Source organism: Apiospora hydei (assembly GCF_038363865.1).
Source record: "Apiospora hydei strain CBS 114990 chromosome Unknown utg000009l_segment0_segment0, whole genome shotgun sequence".
Lineage (NCBI taxonomy): Eukaryota > Fungi > Ascomycota > Sordariomycetes > Amphisphaeriales > Apiosporaceae > Apiospora > Apiospora hydei.
In genome coordinates, this window is record NW_027117368.1 from 4,891,996 (window position 1) to 4,912,070 (window position 20,075).

The 20,075-nt window shown below is 48.8% G+C and overlaps 5 protein-coding genes across 5 annotated transcripts; 2 read left to right on the forward strand and 3 right to left on the reverse strand.

Annotated features, from left to right (window-relative positions):
• Window positions 1–5,857: 5,857 nt before the first annotated feature.
• PG997_013340 (GroES-like protein) lies at window positions 5,858–7,119 on the forward strand (the record flags this gene model as incomplete). Its single annotated transcript, XM_066817654.1, has 4 exons — window positions 5,858–6,569; window positions 6,640–6,762; window positions 6,840–6,891; window positions 6,969–7,119. The coding sequence occupies 4 exons, from the start codon at window positions 5,858–5,860 to the stop codon at window positions 7,117–7,119; spliced, it is 1,038 nt and encodes a 345-aa protein (XP_066663346.1).
• Window positions 7,120–7,431: 312 nt separating this feature from the next.
• On the reverse strand, window positions 7,432–8,264 carry PG997_013341 (uncharacterized protein; the record flags this gene model as incomplete). Its single annotated transcript, XM_066817655.1, has 2 exons — window positions 7,432–7,762; window positions 7,846–8,264. The coding sequence occupies 2 exons, from the start codon at window positions 8,262–8,264 to the stop codon at window positions 7,432–7,434; spliced, it is 750 nt and encodes a 249-aa protein (XP_066663347.1).
• Window positions 8,265–10,158: 1,894 nt separating this feature from the next.
• PG997_013342 (uncharacterized protein) lies at window positions 10,159–12,388 on the reverse strand (the record flags this gene model as incomplete). Its single annotated transcript, XM_066817656.1, has 2 exons — window positions 10,159–11,891; window positions 11,971–12,388. The coding sequence occupies 2 exons, from the start codon at window positions 12,386–12,388 to the stop codon at window positions 10,159–10,161; spliced, it is 2,151 nt and encodes a 716-aa protein (XP_066663348.1).
• Window positions 12,389–16,255: 3,867 nt separating this feature from the next.
• Window positions 16,256–17,105, reverse strand: PG997_013343 (60S ribosomal protein eL43; the record flags this gene model as incomplete). Its single annotated transcript, XM_066817657.1, has 3 exons — window positions 16,256–16,332; window positions 16,444–16,595; window positions 17,056–17,105. 3 exons carry the CDS (start codon window positions 17,103–17,105, stop codon window positions 16,256–16,258), a joined length of 279 nt encoding a protein of 92 aa, XP_066663349.1.
• Window positions 17,106–18,126: 1,021 nt separating this feature from the next.
• PG997_013344 (uncharacterized protein) lies at window positions 18,127–19,684 on the forward strand (the record flags this gene model as incomplete). Its single annotated transcript, XM_066817658.1, has 5 exons — window positions 18,127–18,181; window positions 18,241–18,384; window positions 18,449–18,794; window positions 18,875–19,434; window positions 19,527–19,684. The coding sequence occupies 5 exons, from the start codon at window positions 18,127–18,129 to the stop codon at window positions 19,682–19,684; spliced, it is 1,263 nt and encodes a 420-aa protein (XP_066663350.1).
• Between the last annotated feature and the right edge of the window lie 391 nt (window positions 19,685–20,075).

Sequence of the window (20,075 nt, forward strand, 5' to 3'; positions counted from 1 at the left end):
CAAGGGTTGGGTCCTGTCGTAAGGGGGCCCGCGGGCTTTCCCCGCGTGCGTACGGAGTTGGTTGCATCGAAGGATAGCGGGTTGCCTTGTCATTTGCGGATGTGTACCTGATGTATAGTTTTACGACGATCCACGCCCTTATCCGCACATTTGCGTGTGTAGAGAGTCAAAGAGTTCTCAATCATTCCCCCATTTCTTCATTCGAAGCCATCTTGCTTGTGACTGTGTGCCCATGTTTAGGAGAGACGTGAATGAGAAGAGTTGGTGCACAACAAGCGGCTGAGCAGGGCTCAGCAGATATCTAGGGGTATAAGCCGGCCTGAAGCGACAACAGGACAAGCTCTGTGTGACTTGATCAGATGGACAAGAAATTACGCCCCCTTGACAAGAATAGGCTGGTGATGCTACAGTCTGGTGTGTTGTCCTCTGGGATCTCGTTATGGTGGTTGGTTATCCGATCCAGAGCCCGACACGAGGGTCTTCATGTGTTTGACTTGCGCAGTCTAATTGATGTGTATGTGTTCAGACGTAGCCTTACTGCTCTTCTTCTTCGTCTTTTTACTGCTCCCCTTGTCCCACTCACTGAGACTGGCTGTTGGCTGAGGATACGGCTGGCTTGTTCAGGGCAGTTGGTAGTTTCTGCATTGACATTGCATAGTTGTCTTGCTATATTTCCGTAAACCCCGGTAGCCAAGACAATGCGAGGGATGTTACAGATTTTCCTTGCTGGGTGCTGAAGCAAAACGTATATGTAAGCAAGCCTGATTATCAAGCCAGCCTGCTAGCGAGAGTGCCTGAGAGTGCCTCGGCATATGTGCGGCACTTCTGTCTTGAGCAGGGCCTAGCAGGGGCCCCAAAACGGGCCAGCCTCGGCCTGATTCGCCTTGCAAGAATTGACGTACAACGTTCTAACGTCGATAGCACCGCCGCTAGATCTTGGGCCAGTTGTAGATAGGGTTGTTAGCCCCATATTTTGGTTTTTGGTTTTTTAATCTCTTAAAGTTTTTACTTAGTTTTTTAGTAAAAAACTAAGGTAAAAACTAAACTTTAGAAAACTTATTTTTTAATTTATATAACGTAGTTTATTATTAAGTCGCTTATATTATTAAGTCGTTTACTTTTATTATTTTTCGATATTTTTATATAAGTTAATTTAATTATAATATATTAAATTAATTAAAACTATTCGTTATCGAAATCGCTACTTAATTTTATATCTTTTTTATATATTCGCGTATTATAACCTGTTTCGCTATAAATACTATAGCGTTTACCGCCCGTCGCGCGCCGCTTCGACGAACCCCTATTTTCGCTTTCGCCGGTCGCTGAACGTTTTTTTTTATTTTTTTATCCTATAGCGCTTAAGATTCCTAAATAGTAAGGGTTTTTTTAAGTTAAACTCGCGACTTTTTAACTCTTCGGCGTTTCGAAAAAGTTAAATTAACCTTTTTTAAAGTACGTATTCGATTTTTTATAAAGGTTATTTTATATATAATTATATAACGTAGTTTATTAATAAACGGGATATATTATATACCGGAACACTTTTTCCACTTTTCGACACTTTTATATAAGTTTATTTAATTATAACGCGTTTTATTAATTAAATTCACTCGTTATCCGATTCGCTACTCGATTTTACATCTTTTTTATATGTTCGCGCATTATAGCCTGTCTCGCCGCAGATCTCACAGCGCCTGCCGCCCGTCGCGCGCCTTTTCGATAAACTACCATTTTCGCCTTTATTAATCGCTGGCCGCTTCCTTTTACCTTCTCGTCTTGCAGCCTTCGAGATTCCTTAATCGTAAGGGCTTTTTTAAGCTGGACTCGCGATTTTTTAACTCTTCGGCGCTTCGAAAAAGCTAAATTAGCCTCTTATAATATACGTATTTAATCTTTTATAAAGGTTATTTTATATACGATTATATATATACCCTTTATTATTTAATTTACCGCTTTTAAAATTAACGTTAAAAAGCTTTTTTAATAGGTAAACACCTTTTTTTTAATAAAAAAAAAGTGCTTAGTTATTTATTAAAGGTTAAACGGCGTTTAAAGATCGTAAGTACTAGCCGTCCCCGAACACGACGAGTTAAATGTAAATATCCGAAGACGCATATTTAACTTATTAATTACCTCGTTAAGGTTATAAGGTATTAAATTAAATACGTTAAATTTAAATTTAATGTTAATTTTTATAAAAATAGTAAAATACGCGGCCTTAAACGCGATAAAGAACTCGAGCTTCGTAATATAATTAATCGAGGTTTTAATAAATAGCTCGATTTCTTTCGAATACGCGCGCTTTAAAAGCGAATAAAATACTATATTTAATAATTAAAAAAATTAAAAAAAAATAAAGAGGTATACTAAGTATAATAATGCCGTTATTTTTATAATATACCTCGAATTCGGCCGAAATATAGCTCTCGTAGCTATCGAGGATTAAAAGGCGATATAAACTTTTCGTTCGCGATTTAATATGCTTATCGAAGTATTTAATCTAGTTTAAGCCTGTTTTATTATTTATTTAGCTATTCGAAATCGGTTTAATTACTTAATTACTTAGTAAGTCGTATTCGGTAGCTTAGTTCGCTAGGTAATATTAGCCTTAAACGATTAAAAACGGCGAGATACACTAGCTTTACGAATTAATACATTTAATCGCCGTCGACTATTCCCGATTACTAAGCTAAACCGATTTCGCCTTCCCACGTTAATCGGCGCGTATTATAACGAAAATTAACCCGATTATACTTATTATAAAGCCGGTTTTATTAAAATTATATATATTTTTATTAACGATACCGTATTTAGCCTTAATATTCGCGATTAACTTAAACTAGTTAAAAATAACGTTTAAATCCTCGTAAAGGGCCCTTTAATAATTATATCGACGATTTATTCTAGTTTTAAAGTTTAGGTTACGGTTAATAAATCGCTTAACTTAGTGCTTACCGACACGTTCGCCGCCGCGCGACGCGGTAAAGAGATTAGTTATATCTTTTATATTAGCTATATTAAAAAGCATCCCTCGGGTATTTAAATTAATTATATAATTACGAAGCACCTCCTTTTTAATCGGATTTAATTTTCGTCGAAAGTGTCCGATTTCGCGTTGTAAAAATCGGCCGTAAAGTCGATAATTTAAAGAAGTTCGTGGGATATTAAAGGCTTTCGCAGCAGCTCTTTAACTAATATACTTTACGGGGTTTCGCGTCGCTTAAATCGCTAAATCGATCCGTTCTTTTAATAAAAGATTAGGTATTATAGTTATAAAATTAAGATATATTAAAATTTAAAAGGTATAATCGGTCGAAAAAGTGTCCCGGTATATAATATATCCCGTTTACTAGTAAACCACGTTATATATTTTTCGGTATTTAATTTATTATATTTAAAATTAATATCGAAGAGCTTTTTTAATAAATAAAGACCCTTTTTTTAATATAAATAAAATACTTAGTCGTTTATTACGAATTAAATAGCGTTTAAGGGTTATAAGTGTTAACTGTCCTCGGACGCGACGAGTTAAGTATAAACGTTTAGAGATATATATTTAGCTTATTAATTACCTCGTCCGAGTTATAAGGTATTAAGCTAAATACGTTAAATTTAAATTTTATATTAATTTTTATAAAAATAGCGAAATATATAGTTTTAAACGTAATAAAAAAACTCGAGCTTCGTAATATAATTTATTAAGGCTTTAATAAATAGCTCGATTTTTTCGAATACACGCGTTTTAAAGGCGAATAAAGTGCTATATCGAGAGGTTAAAATAAGTGCGATAAATAAAGAGGTATATTAATAGTAATAATATCGTTATTTTAATAATATACCTCGAATTCGGCTAAAATATAACTCTCGTGGCCGTCGAGAATTAAGAGGCGATAGCGACCTTTCGTTCGCGACTTAATATATTTATCGAAGTGTTTAATTTAATTTAAGTTTATTTTATTATTAATTTAATTATTAAAAGTCGGTTTAATTACTTAATCGCTCGATAAGTCGTATTCGCGCGATTAGTTCGCGAGGTAATATTAGCTTTAAACGATTAAAAACGACGAGATATATTAGCTTTATAAATTAATGCATTTAATAGCCGTCGATTATTCTCGATTATTAAATTAAACTAACTTCGCTTTTTCACGCCGATCGGCGCGTATTATAACGAGTATTAACCCGATTATATTTATTATAAAACCGGTTTCGTCGAAATTTTATATATTTTCGTTTAAAATACCGTATTTAGCTTTTATATTCGCGACTAGCGCGTACTAGCCGAAAATAACACTTATATTTTTATAAAAAGCCCTCTAGTAATCGTATCGAACGTTTATTCGGGTCTTAAAGTCCGGGTTGCGATTAATAAAACGCTTAACCCAGAGCTTACCGACGCGGTCGCCGCCACGTAACGCGGTAAAAAAATTAGCTATATCTCCTATAATATTAATATTAAAAGGCATCCCTCGAATATTTAAATCGATTATATAATTACGAAATACTTTTTTTTAATTAAATTTAATTTATATTATAAGTTTCGAGTATCGCGTCGTAAAATTCAGCCGTTTATTTAATCGCGTAAAGTTTCGTATAAAACGTTATACGTAGCGGCAGCGTGCTTTTAACTTAAACAGTTTAAAGAGTTTCGCGTTATTTAAATTATTAAAACAATTCGCTCTTCTTAAAATAGATTAGGTATTATAGGTATAAAGTTATTACGTGTTAAAGTTTAATAAAATAAGTCGAGTAAAAAAGTAAGCGACTTAATAATATAAGCGACTCGGTGGTAAACCACGTTATAACTTAAATATAGCTTTTTTAAAGTAAATTTAAATATTATTTTAATCGTGTTTTTTAACACGTTTTTTATTTATTATTTATATATTTTTTGTTTTTTATTTTTACGACTTAAAAAATTACTCGATTAATTATTAACTTTATATAAATAAGCTAAAGAGTTTTTCGTATTATATAATTAATACACGGTGCGATAATATTTTTAAGCGTAGTAAAAATTAATTATTATAAAATAATAAATTTTAAATTTTAATTGTTTTTAAAGAAATTAAATTACGTGCTTTTAAAAACTTAACGTAATAAAATAAACTAGTTTTTTTAATACTTAAATAGTTTAATAAATTAATAAAAAACCGGTTTTCTAATAACCTTAATTATAAAAAGCCTTCGTGCTTTAATTAATGCGGTCTAGAACCTAAACGGTTAATTAGGGTCGAAACCATGCATTTGCCTTAATCGGGGCTTCAAGTCCGACGAGAACAGATCCTGCGATCAACGTGGCAGCGGTTAGTGTACGTACAGCGCAGTCGCTAACCTACAGGCTTAATTAGCGAATGCATCTGCGCATCAACTTTGCGGAGGCGGAAAACAGGGGGATCGCCCCCTTCGCTGTGTGAAGTAGCAATGGCATATGCAAGATTTGCGTCGTCGTGTTGCAGAGTCCCCGGCCCCGCCTTGATCGCTTGCCCGCTTGGAGGCATTAGAGGCTGGATGGATGTGCTTGTAGCCGACACGGATTTAAGTGTATCGCTGCATGCCGGTTGTGGAACGTCCCCGAACCTACAAGAATAGACAGGGCGGAGGCACCGGGGGAGAAGGGGGTTTCATTATCAATGATGTCAAATAAATACCTGCTGTGAACCCTTCTTTATCCCCCTAGCTCCATATGTGGTGGAGTAATATTCTCATTCTCATTCTTCAGTGACCGACACGACTAACATAAGTACACTTATATACACCTACTTCTCCCACCTATAGTTCCTTGTTTTACTATTTTCAAACAACACCCCTTTACACACTTATATACCTACATACCCCCAACAACAACAACAAGATGGTGAACCAGCACAAGGCCGCCTTCCTCGACGGCAAGGACCAGAAGCTGCGGACGGCCTCGCGCGACTCGGGCGCCCCCGGCCCGGGCGAGCTGCTGATCCGGGTCAAGGCCGTCGCCATCAACCCGGTCGACTGGAAGATCCAGGACTACGGCGCCTTCATCAGCGAGTGGCCCGCCGTCCTGGGCGAGGACCTGGCGGGCGAGGTGCTCGAGGTCGGCCGCGGCGGCGACGCCGAGCAGACCTACCAGACGGGCGACCGCGTCATCGTGCACTCGCAGTACCTCGGCAACAAGAAGCTGGACCAGGCCGGCTTCCAGGAGGTCGTGACGGCGCCCGTCACCAGCGCCGCCAAGCTGCCCGACCACGTCTCCTTCGAGGAGGGCGTCGTCCTGCCCCTGGCCCTGTCCACCGCCGCCGCCGGCCTGTTCCAGCCCGACCACCTCGGCCTCGACAAGCCGAGCCTGAGCCCCGTCGCCAAGAAGAGCGGCAAGACCGTCCTGGTCTGGGGCGGCAGCTCCAGCGTCGGCACCGCCGCCGTCCAGCTGGCCGTCGCCGCCGGCTACGAGGTCGTCTCGACCGCGTCGCCCCGCAACTTCGACCTGGTCAAGAGCCTCGGCGCCCGCGCCGTGCTCGACTACGGCGACAAGGACCTCGTGCAGAACCTGGTGGCCGAGCTGAAGAAGGGCGAGCTCGCCGGTGTCTACGACGGTAAATTCTCCCCCTTTTCTGAGCGGGTATTCCAGTATTATGACAAGTTACTAATTAGCGGGTTTTGTAGCGATCGGTCTGCCCGACTGCGAGAAGCAGGCCGCTCAAGTGGTGTCGGAGCTCGGTGGAGGCAAGATGACCTCCGTCCTGCCGCCTCCCGAAGGCCTGCCCGAGAACGTCAAGGCCGCTGGTGGTAAGCCCTCTCACTCCAAGTTCGACATTGTTGTCGTAATATCTCGTGCACGTGATCTAACACTTCTTGCTTCTTAGTCTTCGCTATCACCATCTTCACCCAATATCCCGACGTTGGCAAGGCCGTCTGGTAAGTTCTGAACCTTCCAATCTCATACACTCGACCACTTCGTGGTCAATTGGCTAACAGTATTTCCACCATTACAGGCAAGACTTCGTCCCCGGCGCCCTCAAGTCGGGCCAGCTCAAGCCCGCGCCCGCTCCCGAGGTCGTGGGCAGGGGTGTCGATTCCCTACAGGCGGCCTTCGATAAGCTGAAGGCTGGCGTTTCTGCGAAGAAGATTGTCGTCCCCTTCTAAGCTAGTGTTGAAGACACCGGCTGTAGTTTTGCGGATGACTGCATCAAATACCAAATGAATAAACAACGAAGTAAAACATCAAGATGTTGATTTGAAAAAACATGCACTGGCTTCAAGTGATGGTATCATTAATTCAGCTGTGAAGGCCGAATCAACTATCAGCGTTGGCGGCGTGACCGACAGCGTCACCTCAGTTGCAATCGCAAAGTACATACATCGGATGTCAAATCCAAACAGTTTCCGCCTCAGTGTAGGTAGGTATATTATTCTTCTTCTTACGGAGCACTCCATATTTATCATGTGTCGTGCGCATCAGTAGTCAGCAGGATGCCATCCAGGAGACCCGTTGCTATCCTTCAACCACATCTCAAACACGCCCATCCGGAAGTGCGGCCTCGGCGAGTCCGGGTCCAACGACGGGTCGATCTCGCAGCGCGCCTTGTACACGTTGTGCATGTACTGCTCCATCTTCTGGAACCGCTCCGTCTCCGCGACGCCCGACCGCGACAGCAGCAGCGACCCGACGTCGACGAAGCGGACACGGGAACGGTACCGCGGGCCGGGGGATCTGGAAGTGCCGGGCGCGTGGTCGTCCAGGAGCCCCCGGTCGTCGCCCACGGCGTGACGGCAACAGTAGCAGTGGCTTTGTCTGTGGCCGAATCTGGTCCTGCCGCTGCTGCTCCTGGCGCGGCCGGCACAGAATCGGCGGGCACGAGGTGCGTGTACGTCTCGAACGCGCACATCCACTGGTAGCGCATCTGCATGATGCCCAGCCCCGTCACGTGCCGGCAGCCCGGGCCCGGGGCCGCGTCCTCGGCGTCCCAGACGGTGAGGTGCTGCACGTCGAGCTCCGGACGAAACCTGCGCCGGGGGACCTCCGCGTCTGCGTCGCGGGAGAACTCAAAGTAGGTTTCGCGCCTGGCCACGGCGCGGGACTCGGCGCATACGTGCATCAGGGCCGGATACCCCGTGTTGACCAAGACGGAGGATGCCCGCTCGTCCGTCAGCAGCAGTTCGGGCCCGTCGTAGAAGAGAAGCTCCGGCACGTCCTCTGGCAGGGCGTATGCCCAGATTGAATCCCGTAGCTCTTTGGGCAGTTGCATGAACTTAGAGAAGGCTCCCGTCGTCGTGGTCGGCTCAGCCATGATGTCGCTGGTGGGGTCAACAAGCTGATAAGCTGACAACGGCTGGTGTCCTTCTCAGTTGGTGCTGAGCTCACTTGCCCGTGAAGACAGAACCAAAAAATTTGTTAGAGGGGATCTTGCGACAGTCGTTTCTATGATTCAACGGACTTCAGAAAACCCGATAGTTTGCTATGCGTATCGGGTGTTACTGCCATGGAAATAAAGGAGGCATCGACGCAACCATGCAGCAAGCAGTCTGAAGCCACGGGCGGTATCAGCCACAAGCAAGCAGCAGCCACAGCCGCACATACTGCCGAGCCCCACCACCAACCACTCCCGCCAACAGACAAAACCATCAGCGTTTGCGTTCGCTCTCCGTTTCCTCTTCTTCTTTCCTTCTTCACCGGCACAAATCCTTATCTTCAGGACATACGCAGAAAACGCTTGGTTGTTCTTATCAGGCGTTTTCCCCACGAAGTCATGATCATTTACGCGTGCCCAGAGCGACTCAACGCAGTCTTTTTCGCTAGCGGCTCCTGCAAAACCATACTGGGTTGGCTGTTAGATAGATACTGCTGACATTTCTCTCTCTCTCGTGATCTTAATATTGAATATTGTGTAATCATGCACCCGTAGCCTCATGACCTGCATTGCATGTGTGCGTGTCTGGATCCAATGTGTATGTAGAGTGAGCGTATTTGCAATTTGCACTTTTTGCTCTCATGCACGGATCTACAGCACGTATCTACAATTTCCCATTTGGGGCTGGCTCTGGCAAACGTTCTGAACAACCCCGTCTATCTTTTGTTTGGCGCTGATCTGCCAGGTACCCGCGTTATCCGATTGATGCCGCACGACGTGGTTATCGTCGTGTTCATGTTTACGACGCCACCGAAAATAGATCGCAGTAGTCCCACAAGGGAAGGAAGCAGGTGATCCTTTGTGCTGCCCCTCATCACTTGCCGCCCTGAGCTTGACCGCCTCCCCACCACTGCCACCACCACCTGCCACCCTTCCCGTGAGGTGAGGTGGGCAATCATGAGGAAATTCGTCCCGGTCCGTCTCATAGTTAGTTGCTCTACTCGTATTCGTCGTCCGCCGGGAAGCGTAGATGAAATCTAGCATGAAGCGTGGGGCAACAGCCATGCGAATGGGACTGGGCAGATATGGACATCCACAAATCCCAGACTTGCATGTGCCATCCATCTGATCCATCGGCTCGTCCATATCACGGCGGATCACCATAAGCCCTAATCGATGACGAGAAACCAGTGTATTCGTTGCACCATCTCTCTCTAGCTATCTACAAAACTCTACTTCCGGAGCCGTGAACGGACACGAGGTCCGCCGGCAATTCTCCCCGTTTAGTCCCGTTCAAAACCCTTGGACCGATCTTGCCCTGAGTACCCAGCCTTACAAGGCCACCCGCACATGGTTGACTCCCAGCTGTTTGTCCATGACACCCAGGCTCGATCGATCGGCCGACCACTCTCAAGCCCGATAAGCTGCTGTACTCCCAATAACATCAAAGACTAGTAATAGTACAGGTCGGACACTTGAAATCAAAACCATAAGCCATGCCTTGCTCAGAAGTATGAGAATGCCCATGAACGCCGCTGATATGCACATATATGCTGGCCAAACTCCGTCCGTGATCAAGAAGTCTATAGCGCTCTAGATGTGAGCCTGGTGGTGTACAAAACAGCCTAAACCCCCAACACAACTGTTTCCCTGTCTCGCATGACCTTGAAGCACCGTGTAAATGGCACCAGATAGTCACCCCGTGAGACCGAAATCCACCGGCAAACACGGCCGGATGAGTTTCTCCATGTAAAAGCAAGCCATAGACCCCAGATAAAAACGCCGGATATCGTAAAGAGCATGCTCTCATAAGTCGTGAAAATTAGTGTCTCCATTACACTCCGGTCTTCAAATCGGCAACGGCCTTGGCAACTTCTTGAGAGGCCAAAGTCTCACATTTGAGTCTTGTATCGTGATCCAATCCCTCGTCCGGAACTTGCATGTAGAGCTTGCGCGACAGATCGCGGTTGATGGCGGTGTACTGATCGGCGTTAATACTACCAGCCCTAAAATGTGGTTTCAAAGCTGCCTTGGTGATGGCAGAGATGTTTTCCTTGGTCTCTAGAGGGAGCGCAATTCGGGTGGGAGATCCACGAGTCGGTGACGATTCGGGCGACCGTCCCGCCACATTAGTTTTGATGGGAGTAGTATGTTGACGACGAGGGCGGGGATGTCGGATTTCCAAAGACGTAGTTCCGTTTCTCTTGGGGCTGTGTTGTTGGCGGCGAGGCTTTGATTCCGAGTCGCTACTATCGCTCCCGCACATTCGGCTGGGCGATCCGTTCCGGTTCGGTGAGAAATTGGCGGGCGGGTAGATGGGCTCGATGCGGGATGTAAGTGTGAGAGGCGAAGCGGAGCGCTCACTGATTCCTCGCGGCGGCGGCGTAGCCGATAGCGCACGAGGGCTGCTGTACCCAGAAGGCGAGGGAGAGGATGCAGGCGACGAGTGCTCGTTGTTGGACTTAGAAACGCCGAGCACTGTCCGTACATTCTCGTCGTCCGAGGGCGTGCTCAGTTCCACTTCCTTCAAAAGAGTAGACAAGAACGAAGGTACTGCCGTACCCTGAGGAGAAGCAGCCTGAGTAGCGGGTTGTGTTGGTAATGTCACTGCTGCTGATGGTGGTGCCGCAGATGACGAAGACGGTCCAGCCTGCGGCTGTCTAGAGGACGAGGCTTCAGCGCTGTCATGGGGGACTCGTCTTGTTCGAGGTCGCTTTAGCTTTCGCTCGGGTTCCGGAGCCGGCTCTCGTGGCGACGCTGTGGTCGAGCGCGACTTGCGGCGCTTCCGGGGGTTGGGTGTAGTAGCTTCGGCAGACCGATCCGTGCCCAAAGCCTTCTTCGCCATCTCTAAAGCGCCCCAGGCCTCCTTTTCTTCCGGAGTCTCCTGCGGGGGCGGCGGTGGCGGAGGGGTCTGTCGCACAGACCGGGCCAGGCTTCGGCCCTGAGGAATGCCGTTTGTGAATACATCGAGCGATCCGAGGCGATCCGCAATGTGAAGGCGTTGTTGCCATCTCTCAAACTCGCTTCGTTGGTAGCTCCCGTTGCCCAGTCGCGTTCCCCCGCGCCGCCGCTCTACTCGGCGGTAATTCAGCAGGGCCTCGTCCTCCTCGGGGTTATTCAAGTCAATATCCAGAACATCCCAGACGCGGCCCGCGATTTCGCCCCATGCGCCCTGCCATTCGGCCGAGCGAGCTCGTTGGCGTTCGCGGCGTAGTGTAGCTTGGGTGCGGGGCATAAAGTCGGACTGATGGTCAGACGAGCCGGCCAGCCTCGACAGGCCACTCTCGGGGTCGACCAGCTCAGCTGCGGCAAGCGCTGCACCCTCATCGGCACACTCCATGCAGAACCAGTGGCCGCGAGGAATATGGTCCAGCCCGATGCAATGGGTATGGTACGGTGCGTCGCAGCTGTCGCAGAGCAGCAAAATGTCTTCTTGGTCGCTCCGGTTGCAAATGGGACATGGTTGGGCAGGCTCCTCCGGTTCGGGATTCTCTGCGAGCCATGATGGCGCATCAAATTCGGCGATTTGTTTCTTGTCTGCCACGGCGTACGAGTCGAGTTTGTTGCCTGTCGCGAATCTGTTAGTTATGGGGGTTCCACATGGACTTGGGGCTTATAAGTGCGGGTAGTAAATATGTAGACTTACCTCCAACTCTGTCATAAACAACGACCGAGTTAAATGTCTGGCGGCATATAGGACAGCTGTTGGCCTTTCCTGTCCATTGTCGCAGGCAGACGTCGTGAAGTATATGACCACATATCTCGATCTCGGCGATTTTGCTGTCTTCGTCGGAGACAAAGCCGTCGGGTGTGGATGTGGACGTTGTTACGGCATCATATTCAGCAGACGTTGCTTTTGCAGGCGTTGGTGCTGTTGCTGGTGCTGGTGCTACACTAACAGCGAGAGTGCTGTCACTGGCACTGGTACTTGCATCTGCAGCTGCAGGTGCGCCGGCTGTGTCATGTGGCACATCGACGACATCAGGGTCACTCTGCTGCAAAGGTGGAACAACCAGTGGGTGCACGTCTAGGCTTTCTAGACAAACGATGCACTGATCAGCCATGGGGGCAAAATTTCATAAAATCCCGATGACAATACTCAGACATATAAATGGAGTAGCTTTTGGTCTGAAGAAAAATGACTGCGTCGAACTAACAATTCGATGCAGCCACTCTTTGGTGCAATTGCGTCGTCGGGGTTTTGAGATGAACTGCTGTGGCGAATGGGAGGGGAGATGGCAGATGGCCGGCGCGCTAAAAGCCTATCTCTGAAAGTGGGTTGGGGGTTGGGTTGTTTTGGTGGAACGGGAATTCCAGGTGGTGATGAAGCGCAGATGGAAATATATGTGATGGTGGTATGGAAGGCTTCGAAAAAGGGTGATGTGGGTTTGGGTGGTCACGGAGGACGGAGGTAAGTAAAGTTGGAGGCAAGAACGTGTAAGAGAGCCACAGGGCGAACAGAGTGGACGACGTTTCTTGGCACTAACAGCCGGGAGGGAGGAGAGTCGGGGGAGCAGAGTAAAGTAGGATGGATGGAATGGATCAGTCAATGGCTGGCCCTTTTTGATACCGGAGTGCAAGGCCAAAAGTATCTAAGACCAAGCGCCAAGTGAATAGAGTAGTAGAGTAGGGCGGTTGTGCAGCAGTCCAACTGTTGGTGGTAGTAGCTGAGAAAGAAGAAGAAGAAGGATGATTGATGATGAATGACTCCTTTGGTTCTGTGAATAAAAGGGACAGACAAGTTCGTTCGAGTATTGGAAGTTAGGGAGGAGTGATGTGATGAGTCTTCCCAAGTTGTAAGGTAGGTTAGATGAGATTGGTAGGTGGGTGAATGGAGAAGGACAAAAGAGAGGGCTGGGCTGGTTATGGTGTTGGGGGCGACGATAATAGGAAGGAAGCCTTTCTCGGAAGTGGGTGTCTGGGACCGTTTAGAACAAACCCACTTTGGATGCTTCCCCGTATGTGATTGCACGGCAAAGACCAAAATGCCTCTGAGTGTTTTTTTTTTGTTGTTTTTTTCGGGGGTGGTTTGTCCCAAAAGGCAGGACGGACTCGCAGAACGCAGCACGCAGCAGCAGCAGCAGCAGTTGCAGGGCGAGACTGCAGACTGGCAAACTGGAGACAGACAGACAGGCTGGGGGAGGGAGAAAGAGTTGGAAGGCAGAAAGGGTGGGCGTCGTGCCACAGCCCAGGGCCAGTACTGGATGGATTGGATGGATGTCTGACCAGGTCCAAGGCAGTTAGTCTTTGGTAGTCCCCAAGGTTAAAAAAGAATCAAAGGCAGGCAACCTGGGTGTGTAATAACAACAATAAGAAGAACTGAGAGGCCAGGTCTGGTCGGGTTTGGTCTGGCATTGGCATTGGCACTGGCACTGGCACTGGTCGAGGCAACGCACGCTGCTACCTGCTGCGCTGCACGGGAACAAGCAATCAATGAAAGACAGGACAATTGGAGAAAGAGGGGCGGAGCCTAATAGCCTCGACTAACTTACCGCTTACCGACATGGAAAGGTAGGTTAGGTGATTTCGATCCAAATCCCAATCTTCGTAACCGCAGAGAGCAGAGAGCAGAGTGGGCAAAAAGCAGGGCACGTCAGGTCAGGCCAGGTACTACCTACCTGACCTCCTCCTACTTACTTTTAGGCGGCACGAGATGAACTCCGGCGTCCTGTATTGCTCACACAGTCACACTGCTCGTCGCCGCCTGCACTTCTGACGAGCTTAGCGCTCGTCTACCCCCCCCCGGAGAGGCAGGCCCAATCAGCTGATGCCACCGGTGACGATATGAGGGAGCCACTATGTACGGCGGCCTTTGAGACCAAGTCCAAGCCAAGGCGGGCAGACGGACAGCCGGCACCTCTGAACACGGAGAAAAAAGAGAATGCAGAGTCTCTTAGATAGATGAATGGCTTGCAAGTCGAAGAACCGTGACCTCGACTTCCTTTGTCTCCTCTTGACTCGGCGAGCTGTTGGCTTGAACTTGCAGGAACGTCCATCAATCCAAGTGCAGTGCAGCAGCCGGATCGGTCCAGGTACCTGCTATCATGTACACATTGATATGTGCTCCGCCGTACGTACAGGGCTGGAGCTGAGAGTAAGACCAGGGCAGCAGGGGCCTACGGGCCTGCAAGAATTGGGCATTCACGTCAGATATGTGCGTCTGGTGTAATTGTTTGTGTGCACGAAAGAACATCAGGTCGGCCTGTATCTATGGTTGGTGATTGCTGGACAGTGTCGAATTCTCCGGACTCATATGTGTCTATTATTTCCCATGCTCATATCCGGGATCATTCGGCACACGGTCGATTACTACGTAGGTGGACGGGTTTGAACTAGAGGTGCATACATTACATGACATCCGCGTACACTTGGGGTGGTAGTCGCACATATTGCATCCTGGCCAACCACAGACCGTCTAGCCTGTGGCTGACACAGGATCACTTGTCTATGGCAAGCACCCCATGGATGAGCAGGGGCAAAATGCTACCTAGGAAGCACACACCATCACTGATTGACAGCGTAATGATCACCAAATGCGGGTGTTTGGTAACTACATAATGTATGTATATACGTACGTACGTACTATGTATGCGACAACCCTTCTGGCATCTCTCACAGTGAATTCTTCAAACTGCGAAATAGGCCAGTCAGTGATCAAAAAGGAAACATCCCTGTTGTTCACGAGCCACCCAAGTGTTAAATATAGACATCGTATCGAGGATTTGACGAGGCGCGGTGCTTTAGAAAGCGCAATTTGACCTGATAGAAAACTAAAATAAGATTCTAAGTTGCAATCTTTGGCGGCTTCTCCTGTTCTCCGCTAGGTAAGAGGCACTGGTTTGGGTGGGGCATCGACGAGGTGTGTTCAGCTCAAGAAGAGGTTACTGCTTCACCACTGCCATCGACCCAACGGAATCGAGACCACTTAGTCCCGTTAGCATTCTCCGTGGCGGGCTTCACTGGTCCATAAAATGGGATGATGACAATCAGAAGCAACTCCTCATAGGAAAAGGAGCCGCAGGCTTGGTGTCCAGAAGGGATAGGAAATCAAATCAGGGGCCAAGGTTTCCATCGGAGTATTAGACGTCCGATTCGACCAAGTTGAGGGTCTGGAAAGACGTTTCGACGTCAGTGCCACCACAGCGCTTGCTTGGGTTTGGAAACAAAAAGGACAAAGCCCGCTCCCATGTGAAAGACGGACGGATGACGCGAACTTCTGCTTGGAACCTTAGATCCTTGGCTCCCTGACCTTGACACTATATCTACGGGCTTGTCACCATTCGCCGAAATTCTGTCTCTTGACAGCAGTGGTCGGAGACCCACCTCCTCAGTTGCTCTTGAGCAATTGATTGTGGACAGCAGAAACTTGTGGCTCACACATATGCTTGTCATGAAGTATGTGCATTGGGGGGGGGGTCCGATGAGAATTCGCGCAAGGATACCTCCAGATGGCAAAAGATGTCGGCTTCTCGCTTGCTGTGCATGGCTATTCGGTTGATCGCAAGATTGCACCCAAGTGACGCCAAGGCGGCCAGCAGAACACATTTCACCAAATCAGTGTGCATGGAAATCGAGAAGTAGCCAGCTGTTGAGGAATCGTTGGGACCGTGTCATCTAAATCGACGCCTTGCGGGCTCTCAACTGGGTCATGGGTGCGGGTGCGTACGATAGTATCTATCGTCGCATCGCCACCCCGCGTCATCCAGCTCTCGAATCGTCCAACTACGCATCTCACATGCTCGCAAACGGGGATTTTGATGTGTTCTTCATATTCTTGTCATTGGTGAGACTCCATTGCCTTGTTTCCCCCTGGATCAGGGCCGAGGACCAAAGCTGTACCATCATTCAACCTTTTGTGGTATTGAACTCATGAAAACCGTTACTCCCATTGACCCCAAGCGAAATGCAGAAATCGTGACCATGCATCCACCTTAAACCTCAGCAATCTCCCTCAGACGGCGCAGAGTCGATCGCATGGCAGCGGCAGCGGGGGTGGCAACGGTGTAAGCTGTCGCGAGTTAGTCACCAGATTCGACTTTGGGAAGAGGACGGCGAGGACGATCGACAAATGCACGCAAAATGTCAATCCACCCAGGCTCGTCCTTGGGAAAGTGCTCACCTCCACCGGCAACAACCTTGTGGCAGGCTCTGCAGTTCCAGATGCCGACAGCGGTGCGCTTGACGTTGACCTTTCCGCAGAAGGTGCAGGTGTACTTGGCGTGCTGAGTGATTTCCATCTTCTTGACCTGCTTACGGAGGGAAGCACCGTATCTGTAAGGTAGAACATTGGGTTAGCATGCTGTTGAGCGCCCGGGAGACAAATTGTCGTCCGCGAGCACCCGAACCCCAAGACAACAAGCAGGAAGTTCGACCAGATCACTCCCACGCAGATCCAGAGGCATGCTTCGGCGAGAGTCCCATACGGGGACGAGTAGCTGCAACTACTTCCTTCCGTGTGTGTATCAAGACCTTTCCCCAAGGGAAGGTCAATGAGAATTTTCGAGAAATTTCGGCTCCCGACCATCCCAGGGAAAATCGAGAATGCGAAAGGAAAAATTGCAGCTGCCCAGCTGCGTCGGCTCTCGTCCGTCATGATGTCTTCGGTTCCCGGTTCGAGGAGGAATAGGTTGTGGTGGGAGTGATAGTACGTCGTGTTGCCATGTTGAACTCTTGGGGTCTTCGGGCGCCGCTTTCGATCAAGGAGACATCGGAATTTTTTGCGATAACTTACCTGGTACCGTACTTGCCGGTCACGCCGACCTTCTTGGTGCGCTTCGTCATCTTGATTGATGTGTATGTGGTCGACTTCGGGAGGGGTTGATGTGGTGAAGTTGATCGCTGGTTACCGCTTCAGAAAAGTCAGGTGAGTTTTTGACGGTGCTCGAGTTTTTTGGCCAAAGGGCTCGAAATTGTCCAAGTGTGTGTTCGTTTGTGGGCGACCCACCTCTCGAGCTGGGATTGGACGGTGCTAGATCTTTCGAAGCTGGAGCCACATCAGCCACGGCAAGCCCCCCCAAGATCTGCATCAGCCAGCACCAGCCCACACCAGCCACACAGCCAATCGATGATGTTGATTTTGAATTCTGACGGAGCTGCCGACGTCGCATTTCATTGGCGGCTCGTGTGTCCTGCTTACATCACCATAGAGACCAAAAAAAAAAAAGTTCCTTTTGCGCACCAATCCATTAGCTTCCGGCCTGCCTTTGCTAGGAATTATCCCCTCCCGCCTACATATCGACCTACGTATGACTTGCGGGCCATGATCCGCAGCACATGCTAGGCCCTATGAGGGGTCTTTGCCGTTTTGCGGCGGGCTGCATGGCTCTCGCTATCCATGAAACGCGAGACTGACGAAACCTCTGGATTTGGCCGGCCGAGGCAGTGACCCATTTATCGCCAAGCCTGCTCGGCGATGCTTTCCCCTACACAGCCATTCGCCCACGGCTAGAACCGTCTGAAATCACATTGTCGACTGTCACTGGTTTGTCATTGCTGTATCTCCCGGGCTTAAACACCTTAGTAATGCTGCCATGGACATGGATGGCATCGTCGAGCCCTCCGAATTTCCTGCAATGGAGTCGATGAAACTAAGTACCAAGTAGCCTGAAGATTTGATGAAGAAAGTATATAGTTTGTAGCATCCGCTCCTCCCGCTCGAATATTATATTGGACGTAGCTGCAGCTCACGCCCCTTGATTGTTTTCACTGCATCTCCCACATATTAGAAAACATTGCTGTTGCCGACTTCATCCTATCTTTTTCCAAGTTCACCACCCGTATCAACATCACTAAATAGGCCAACATGGCGCCCCGACAGAACCAGCGTCAATATAACATTGTCGTTTTTGGGGCTACAGGCAAGTACCGCTAGCGATTTACAACCCCGTCCTCAGTAAACTAACCTCGCTCCTTTCAGGCTATACTGGCTTTATGACGGCTGAGCATATCGCCGAGAGACTTCCCACAGACCTCAAGTGGGCTGTAGCCGGTCGCTCAGAAGAGAAGCTCAAGCGTGTAGTATCGGAATGCCAGAAGCTGAACCCAGATCGCGTCCAACCAGGTAAGGAGATGCTTGTGCCTCTATTCCCTTTGGCGTCGTGACACGTTCTGACGAAAACACACAGAGATCGAGGTATGCAATCTGAACGACCAAGACCTGCTGGCCCTGGCCAAGAAGACCTCTGCAATGATCTGCACCGTGGGACCCTTTGCTCAGTTTGGCGAGCACGCGTTCAAGGCCTGCGCCGAGGCCGGCACGCACTACATTGACTGCACCGGTGAGGTGGTCTGGACCTTGTCCATGATCCAAAAGTACGAAACCCTCGCCAAGAAGGCCGGCATCGTCATGATTCCCCAGTGCGGTTTCGATTCTGCCCCGTCGGATCTCCTCACGTGGTCAATGGCCCAGCTTGTCCGATCCAAATTGTCAGCCCCCGTCAGTGACGTTGTGGTCAGCATCCATGACCTGAAGTAAGTAAATCGCAGTCGGGTGGTAAAACCGCTGTGTTCCCGCTGTCTCTCTCAAAGATCCGAGCTAACCATAATAACAGGACGAAGCCTTCTGGAGGAACTCTGGCGACCATCATCGGCCTGGTAGAGACGTACAGCCTCAAGGAGATCGGCGCGGCGAAGGCTCCCTTCGCCCTGTCCCCGGTGCCCAACTCGTACCAGGGACCCAAGCCGTCCCTGTTCACGAAGCTGACCGGCCTTCGCACCGTATCCCACTTGGGTCTGCTGACCACCTCGGTGACGGCCGCCACGGACGAGCCCATCGTGCAGCGCACGTGGGGCCTGCTGCAGCAAGAGCGCTCGCGGCAGAAGGAGGCCTACGGCCCTCGGTTCAACTACCACGAGTACGCCCGTGCCAAAAGTACCCTGTCGGGTATGATTGCCCACTACGGTCTCGTCATCGGCATGACCATGCTGGTCCTCTTCGCCCCCGTCCGCAACCTGATGCGCCGCTACATCTTCCAGCCCGGCGAGGGCGTCAGCAAGGAGGAGGCCGCCAAGGAGTACATTGTGATGCGCGGCACGGCCGTGCCGGATGTGCAGCCCAAGAGCGACAAGATGGCCATGATCGAGGCGAAGTACCCGGCCAGCCCCTATCTCTGTAAGTGACATGCCTATCTACCCCTCACACTTGACCGCAGAGAGCATTTTTAAAGTTGGCGACATGCGTACTGACACCAATTCTCCAACTAGTGACCGCGACATGTCTCGCACAGGCGGCCTACTTCGTCTTGAAGGAGGACCATCAGCTCGAGGGTGGTGTGTACACACCGGCGTGCTTGGGCCAACGGTTCATCGATCGTCTGGACGGTGAAGGATTCAAGATCGAGACGAAGCTGGTGGATGCGTAATTTGTGGTGTGATAATTATCGCCTATGAATCAACCGACTGAGTCCATTGGTTTTGTGGCAGTACGCCGGAGAGCTGCTCAAAGAGAAATGTGTATATACAAAAAGATGCCAAGTCGCTGCACAAGATTGTAACGGCGCTTCATGACGCTTAACCCACCCAATCCGTTTATTACCCCTGTTCTATCTACATGCAGCTCTATCGGATTTCGGCGAAGGAGTATATTAAATATCGTGATCGGATGGGTTCTTTGCTTTCTTTTTCCTTCTTCCATGATCTGCACATGGACCAAGTGTTCGGGCGCTCTCGGTTGGGAAACTTGTAGCTATGAGGCTAAGACGGATAACGATGTACACCTGATTATTGCCCTATGCAACCAGGAAACTGTATCGT